Source organism: Pocillopora verrucosa, chromosome 9, assembly GCF_036669915.1.
Source record: "Pocillopora verrucosa isolate sample1 chromosome 9, ASM3666991v2, whole genome shotgun sequence".
Lineage (NCBI taxonomy): Eukaryota > Metazoa > Cnidaria > Anthozoa > Scleractinia > Pocilloporidae > Pocillopora > Pocillopora verrucosa.
In genome coordinates, this window is record NC_089320.1 from 1858655 (window position 1) to 1867548 (window position 8894).

At 36.1% G+C, this 8894-nt stretch overlaps 1 protein-coding gene across 1 annotated transcript; it reads left to right on the forward strand.

Moving 5' to 3' along the window:
• Positions 1 to 620: 620 nt before the first annotated feature.
• LOC131791436 (exodeoxyribonuclease-like) lies at positions 621 to 8537 on the forward strand. Its single transcript, XM_059108783.2, has 11 exons — positions 621 to 739; positions 1839 to 1999; positions 2619 to 2673; positions 3611 to 3703; positions 4452 to 4519; positions 5343 to 5386; positions 5858 to 5929; positions 6109 to 6139; positions 6708 to 6820; positions 7233 to 7413; positions 8134 to 8537. The coding sequence occupies exons 1-11, from the start codon at positions 710 to 712 to the stop codon at positions 8249 to 8251; spliced, it is 966 nt and encodes a 321-aa protein (XP_058964766.1). The 5' UTR covers positions 621 to 709; the 3' UTR covers positions 8252 to 8537.
• Positions 8538 to 8894: the final 357 nt, after the last annotated feature.

Here is an 8894-nt window from a genome sequence, read left to right on the forward strand (position 1 = left end):
ATGTTCGTTCAAGCTGCACGTTTCGTAAACTTTGCCCCGTTTACTCGGGATACAATTCTGACGAACTAGACTCAATCAAACTGTTTTAATCCATTCTCGTATTCACCCATTTACAACGGGTGTGTAAAGAGCATAACTTGCAAGAAATCACTCTCTTATACTATATTCTCTACATTATGATTGGTTGTTGCTAAGCACTGATTTAAAAGATCATTCAAGGTTGCGTCGATCATGCAAACCGATCAAAGTCCCAAAATCACGAAAGGCGGTGCTTCTAGCTCTTGACATAATGTTCACACTCACCATCTAACATGTGTCACGCACGAGTCTCAAAGTCTCCGATACACGGATCGACAATAACTGAAAACCAAAATCACGTTTCACGAGAGAAAAATTACAGTAAACTATCCCATTGAGTGGACTAGGCCGAGCCCCAACAAGACGTGTGTCGAGTAGGTTTGCACCTTTGGTTTTCTGGGATACAAGTAGATACAGCAAAATATCGAGAGTTTCAAATAAAACTGCCACAACCAGAAAATCGGCTAGAGATGCAGAAAAACCCAAAGCATAGGGCTAGACTGACTCTTACCAGACCCCTGCTCCGTCAAGCCTTCCCCCAGTCACGTACAATTCGTGTTGCATACAAGACATGCTAATGAACTGTGGCGCTAATAGTATAGAGATTCTCTGAACATCGCAATCGGCCAGGATGCCACCGAAAAAGAATAAAGAATCAGAGGTAAGGTTTTCTATACTTGGAAACCAACACATCGATAGCTAGATCTAGCAGCTGATTAGCAAAATCAAGCTTTAAATGTGACAAATACTGCAAAACTCGGTATGGAATTTCCATGCACATGTGCGCTACACTGTACTTATCAGTGTTTCATATGCCACGCAACAAAAAATTTGGTTTGAATGTATAACTTTTCTTTGATTTTAAAAAAAGAATCAGAAAGTATTTTTGATTTCCTTTTTAATGTTTGGAATAGGAAAAAAATTGTAAGTCTGATTACTCATCAAACCGCGTGATTTTTTTAATCGCGATTTCAAGTTGCTTGACTACCATGTTCCAACTGAGGTATTTTGATTTTTTAACGCTCTATTTTTCGTTAAACTTTACGATGGTTTTGCTATGAATCAAAACAAATAAAAAAACTTCTTCTTTTATGATGAAATCATTTGGAAATCCATAGAGAAAAGAATGAAGGAAATTAATTTAATCAGCGACAATTATCAGATATGTTCTGGATATAATGAATTAAAATTATGATAATTTATTTAGATATCAATGTAGCCACGGCTATTTGTTCCAGCGAGTGACTGACTTTTAATTTCTCCTTAAAGTTTCACCCTTGAATCAAATGTAAAAGTCAAGAATAAAGGAAATGATCACCAATTTAAGAAGCTCCTGACTGTCAAACAAATTCTCCTTTTCAGAAAAGACCTTGTAGACCTCCCTTTTCTTCCCACAAATAATTTCACTATCAGATGACTTCTCAGAAACTTCTAAAGTATCCTTAGAACCCATCATGATTGTTTTAATGTTGGCTAAATCCTTGTAATATTTATCCACATTGCAAATGGTAATTTAGTCTTGATTCAGGAATGCAATGATATTTCTGGCTTATCCCTATGAACCACTCCATTAAATACTACATGTAAAAGTGAATCATTATTTATCTGATCCTGATAGATACTCCCTTAAATACTACATGTAAAATTGAATCATTGTTTATCTGATCCTGAAGAGACTGTGATCTAGCAGTTAAAAAGGGCGAGATTATACAGACCTAGAAATAATATTGTTGTGGATCATTTATTTAATATCTGCAAAGGGAGGCAAAGGAAAAGGAAAACGTCCTGCGAAGAAAAACACAGCTGATGATGGTGAGCCCAAATCTAAAAAGGCAAAGAATATGGATGTTGAATCTGAAGAATCTATTGAGGATGGGCAGGATGATGGGGATATCGACTATGCATGTGCATCTACCAGCAAGTAAGTGACTTATGATATTATCTGATAACCCAGTAGATGCTGCAGTGATGGTGTTTTGAGTGAAACCACTGAAAAACTAAAGCTTATCAATAGAAAATCTAATAACCCAGTTTTAGTTCTCAAGAAATCTTACTAGTTAAAGCTTTTCGAGAAAAATTGCTGGACAGTTTTGCTGACTTTGGAAAATGACTGTATTCCTGCATGCATGGGTGGAGTTTCTTAACTGAGAGCTCCTGAAAAGACACAAAAAGTTTTAAGAACACTGAACTACACAGTACAATTATTCTCTATTCAGGTGAGAAATCAAAACAGTGCTTTCATTTAGGCTATCAAATATGAGAACCAGTACTCTTTACTATCAATTCTGATTGAGCTTTTCAGATAGTCTTTCTGCTGTACCTTGGGTGGAAGAAAAAGATTAGATAAAATTAGATAAAAAGCAACAGAATAAATTTTCAATGGCAGTGTGTGATGTGATGTATGTGCTCATAATAATTGGTTGCCATAGTGATAAAGAATTAGAATTTGCCTATGGTTAAGTTTTTTCTTTCTTTATATACATTGCTTAAAACTATTTAATTTGCATCATTATTTTTATTAAAAATTTTCATCTTTGTAGGAAGTGGAATTTTAAAATTTCATCTTGGAATGTTAATGGAATCCGAGCTTGCCTGGTAAGAATACTGCATAAATCTGCATTTATGTTTTGTGTTATGTTTACTAGCAAGAGGTAATAGTCATTAAGTTGCAGAGGCTTCCAAAATTATTGTTAATATTATAAAAATGCACCTGAAGGGTAGTGACTGTGCAAGATGCAGGTTAGTATCACAAAATTGCAGTTGAAGACTAAAATTAAGAAATGTCCCATATGTTCACAGAATATAGACTGAAATACTATGGCACCTTGTCTAATGATCATCTATTACCACTTTTTTTTTTATAAACCAAATTTTGTCTCACAATCAGATGATAATAATGTAATTGTTATATGATCCATACAGCCCTGCGTCTGTAATTCCATAGAAAACCTTAGTGAAAGATGATGGGTATAGTGCTGGGTGGGTTGACATGAGCCAGTCCAGAAACAGCTGTCTGACCTTGCACTCAGAGGCTTTGTTGCTAAAAAATTAAAGAAAAGAAAAAAAGAGAGTTAAAGAAGGTGCATTTTTTGCTGGTTTGTGTTTTTATTGTTCTGATTTAAAAAAACAAAGGAAAATTTTTTATTGTAGAATCTTTTTTGTGGGTTTTAGTGAGTGCCCATATGTTGTATCCTATTTAAGCTGAGACAAAATTTTCGAAATTTTCAACATTTAGTGGTCATGTGATAAAATGCTTATTGACTGAGTTTGATTGGCCTCATGGGAAAATATTTGGCTCTTGAGTTTAGTTCTCTTTTGTGTGAGGACCAGCTAGCTGACATTTAAGACTCGCAAAGTGTGGAAGGTAATTTGATAGGTATCTCGATATCTTTGGTATGAATTTTTTCCTTATTTTTTTGCAATATGTACAGAGCTACAAGGATTTGAATAAAATACCTAAATGTGTTACAAATACTTCATAGCCAATTAGCGAATTGCTTTTGAATTTCATTTTCATTTTTTGTTTCTTTAGAAACATGGCTCGACGTTGGCTTACATGAAAAATGAAGATGCTGATGTTTTTTGTATACAGGAGACTAAATGCCCAGAGAAAGATATTCCAAAGGTCCTTAGTAACCCAAATTTTACTCAAATCTGATACCTAAAGTATATAGTTTAATTAAACCCTTTTAACTCCCAAGATCTCTTTAGTAATTCTCCCTACTGTCTGCCATAAAACACGTATGATTTAAATTTGGAGAATTTGGCATTGGATCAACTTGTAGTCCCCTAGTTGGGCTAGTCTGCTTAATTCTGTGTTGATATAGTAAGGAGAAATTCTGTCTTGGTCACTCATGGAAGTTAAAGGGTTAACTGTAAATTTAAAGGGTGTGTGACTTTTGATGGGACTTCAAAATTCTTTGTGTGTTTGCAAGGAAATACAAGTCAGAGATGTCACCACCTCTTTGCCTCTGTCCTCAGAGGAGAACTAATTAGAGACTAAGAAAGGATAGGCAAGTGAAACCACAACAGGAGAACCTTGAGAAAGCTGACTGCTGTGGGATCACGTTACTGAAATGCATAGAAAACAATTTGAACCTATAGAAGAATAGCAGCATGTTATCAAAATGTTATTATTCACATTGGAAGTGTTGTCATTCTTATTTAAATGAAAATGCTTTCTTTTGATATCAAATATGGTGATTATTACAGGAGGTGAAAGTTTTTTTTTGAGATGTCTGCCAGTAAGTGCAAGAAAATTTGTTGCAGTACATCTTACTTATAAATATGAAGAATTCCGTTTCATAACTTTTGAATCATAGATTTCACTTTAATTTTAACTTTAAATTTTTATTGAATGTATCTTTTTTAAGGAAATAAAGCTTCCTGGATATCATACCTACTGGGCAGAAGGACAAACAAAGGGGTACAGTGGAGTTGGGTAAGTTTCATGACTCTTACATGAATTCATAACTTATTCTACTGTGTGAGTTTATAGTGGTTTAATTGGCTTGAGGTGGCAAGGAGAATGTCATCTCCTTTAGGATGAGAAGTTTGTCCTTTGCAGGTGACAAATCTCCACCATTTTATCTGCACTGTAAGAATGCGCAATGACATCACCAATGCTTTACCAGCACAGCGGTCAAACGTAGGTCATGCGCAAAGGGATCAATATTGGCCGGCTGTGCACAAACTTCCCACGTTATACTACTAAGAAAACATAAAAAACAACTGCTGTCATGCGAAGAAACACAGATACGTAAAATATGAAAAAGAAAAAATCAAGACTTCTGATACACAAAGCTTATTTAATTACCGGTGTCAAGCTAATATATCATTTTGCATTAAATAAAAAGGTATACGGTTTTCAAACACCGCGGCTTGCTGGCTTGTGTGGGACAACATGGTATTTGACAGCCTGAAAGCACGCCACCTCGAGGCCACCTCTACAACGTTCACACATGCGCAGACGTTTGACCGCTGTCTTGGCTTGATTTGGGATCTTTTTATCTGGAGCTCACTGAGCTGACCAACTTTTAGACCGTAGTTTCTTTACCCATACTGTATCTATTTAATTAAACGCTGCCCTTGAATAAATAAATGCCGCCCTCGCAGTAATGCCGTCCTCCCATCAACTCAGCATCAGAAACGCTAAAAATGTTTTGAGTGCCGTGACAGGTGTTAACTTGCAAAAATACGGTAATGCTTTACAATGTACGTACAGTTGTGTTATCACTTACATGGTGGTTATTGTGTTCCTGCAGACTTTGCAGCAAAGTAAAGCCTATAAATGTATCATATGGCATAGGTCAGTAAAATGATATACAGGTATTCTTATTAGTAAATTATATTAATATATTTTCTTGCTCGATGAGAAATAGATAATTTTTGAATCTATAGAGTGAGACGGTAAGGAGAGATCCAACTCATTTTCAAAGTTACTCGACGTTTCCTAACACGTACTGAAAATTTCCAAGGCATCTTGAAGAGATCTGACATAAACTTTTAAATGCTTTCCCTCTAAAATCAGAAGTCTCTGGGATATATTTATTTATATGAAAGCCCTATATTCCTATGTCTGTTTCAAGCTAAGTTCGCTGACAAATTTTTGAAATTTTTCAGTCGGGGCTGTGATGGGGCAAAAATTTTCGAAGCAGGAGAAAACGTTAAAGGTTAAAACTTTTGATCTGAGGACAGAGAATAGCGCTGAAGCCGTGAGAGTTGGCAAGTAGAGTACGTATTTGTCGTTCATGTCCAACACTCCTTACTTTCTCTACAGGGATCTCGGAGCATGACAATGAAGGAAGAGTCATTACGGCTGAATTTGAAGACTTCTATTTAGTAACAGCCTGTAAGTATTTCATATCTTTGTCTCACGATATAGTGTCTCAACTTCTCGACTGCCAAGATTCAATTAGTAATTCCCCTTACTAACTGCCATAATTTTCCTTGTATATTAGACAGGGGAATTTGGTTTCACTCAATAAAAACAACACCCTCCAGCTGATAATCTTGTCTATTCTTATTTAGATATACCGAATTCAGGAAGAGGACTTACAAGGTAATGTTGCTGTTTCTTTACCATGAAATCATATGGCATCTGTATATAAATGTTTCCCTTTAAATTAAATTTTATTCTGTATAAAACGCTCAAAAATATTTAGCCGTATACTTTTGGGTTCCACGATTGAAAATTGCAACGGAAGGTGCTTTCTACAAGCTAAAAAAATATCATAGTTAGGCTGTAGAATTTAAACTGACTTGCAGGTCGATTTGACATCACCGTAGTTTTAAAAAGAGGACAAAACAATGATACAAATTTGTTTGGCAACACTACAACATTAAGGCAATTTTAATTGAGTCTCGATAGTGATCCAGGTTTGCTTTGGATGTACTGAACTTTGCTTTGTGATTGGTTCAGAAAACTCACGCCTTCCTCTCAACCAATTAGATGCAAAGCTGAAAACAATCGCGACTTGGTCGCTCGCGTTTTCCCGCGCTTCAAGCTTTGTTCACTTCGAGTTCTCATTGGTTAATGATGATATAAACCTTTGTTCTGATTGACTGCTGGGATTAATTTGATTTTGCTTTTCGACGTTCAGTTGAAAACTGCTCTGATTTGTGTTTAGGCTTGAGTATCGCCAGGGCTGGGATAAAGATTTCAGAGAATACCTCAAGGAACTGGACAATAAGAAACCTGTTATCTTGTGCGGAGACCTCAATGTAGCTCATAAGGAAATAGGTATGTAATGCTTATGGAGATTCATACTATTGAGAGCATTTGTTTGAATTATGGACCAGTCATTTTTTATCGCCAGGGGAGGTTTTTCTGGGGGAAGATCACACGGTTTTCAGGGGGAAACGGTGGGGATCAGTCATCGCCAACAGAGTATAAGGAAGAATAAAGAACCAGTGAGAATTCAAAGTAAAAACAACCAAACTGCCTAAAACGCGGGAAAACGCGGGCGACCAAGTCGTAATTGGTTCAAATTTTGGATCTGATTGGTAGAGAGAGTGGCGTGAGTCGTCTGGACCAATCACAGAGCGGAGTAGAGCAAAACCAATGCGATCCCGAATTACTTTTCACACTTGAGTGAAAATTACTCTATTACGTTCAACACCAAATGCTGTTTGTTTGTTTGTTTTTTTTTTAGATCTAGCGAATCCGAAAACAAACACAAAAACAGCAGGCTTCACCAAAGAAGAACGCCAAGATTTCACTGAATTGCTCGAAGAAGGTTTCGTCGATTCTTTTCGTCATTTTTATCCCAACAAAACCAAGCAGTATTCGTTTTGGTCTTACATGAGGAACGCTCGCGCAAAGAATGTTGGCTGGTACGTTGAAAATTATGCAAAGGTTAAATAAATTTTGTGTCGAATCGAGATTTTCTCACGGCCATTTTGTGTTGCAGCTATTTACAGTGTTTCGTTTTGTAGTAATAGTGAAACGATGAACGTTCGTATTTTCTCGTAATGTATTCCATATTTTTTATGTTTCGCTTCAAAGTTTTCCTTGATTTGAAATGTCTTTAACAATTCAATTTTTACTTTTCTCGTTTCAAATTAACGCGCTCATCTGAGACAAATAAAAATAACAGTTAAACTGATTTGGAAAACTTTTAATCAAGAAAACGTTTAAACCAATCTTTCGAAGTAACAAGTTTTTCGTTGCTGCTGCACTTTTCTGCTGGAAACTTTGAACATTATCGACTTTGGCAAACAACTTGTGAAGGACACTTCCCTGAAACTTTTTACGATTTCCCTGACACAACATTATCCTTAAAGGAGTAAGTAGGGAATGTATTGATGTTATGTCAATTAGTGTAATTTTCCTGACGGTGAACCATTGATAATTGAAGTCATTACTCTTTTTCCTTGATGGAAATGAAAAACCTAAAACAAAGACAGATTAACAGTCCAATACCAAAACTTTGAATACTTTAATTTTAAACATCACTATTCAACTCGGCCATGATTTCTTCTAAGGAACGTCAGGAAGTCGCATCCTTAAATAAAAGTATAGTATTTGATATGGTTTGTTTTCTCTCATTGTAGGCGCCTGGACTACTTTGTAGTTTCCGAGAGACTGGTGCCTAAGTTGTCCGATAGCCTCATCCGCATGCGTGTTAAAGGGAGTGACCACTGCCCGGTTGTGTTACTGCTGGCCATTTAGGCGCCACAGTACGCATGTTTGTGTAATTTTGCCGTGTGTCAAACAATGGAACAAACCATACCTCTGGGAAATCTTTGGGAATTAGCTTACTATTGTAATTAAAGTTTTAGGAATTTGTTACCGTTTTGCTCACATTTGAGACATTTGGAAACGCATTTGTTATGTTTTCAATACAAATGTTGTAATTTTAAAGTAATGTTAAAACACGTTTTTTATCAAAGTGCTATGAGTTAAGTAACATAAAGTAAATAACCCTGTTTAATAAATTTTCGCTGGAATTCGCAGAGAGATGATTCCTTTTTGACTTAAATCACTTAAACCCAGCGGAAGTTTTGTTGTTTTGTGCTAAAATAAAGTCCTTAGAAGCTTCATTCACGGGACTTCCTTGGGATGCGAGACAACGAAATAAGTCTTCCCAATCGAGATTTTCCTTTAGTTATACTTCAAGTGAGATAACAGTTACAAATATGCAAACGTATTTCAGACGAGATCAAAGTTCTTGTTCTTGAGAGGAGCCTTTCCTTTGGAAGAACTTTGCCAAAAGAGGCGATCCACGATGTCTCCTTACAGTATTGCCACCGAATCAAAGATTAAGCGCACGAGAAAAAAGGAAATCATCACAAATTAAAAATACTCTTGATTG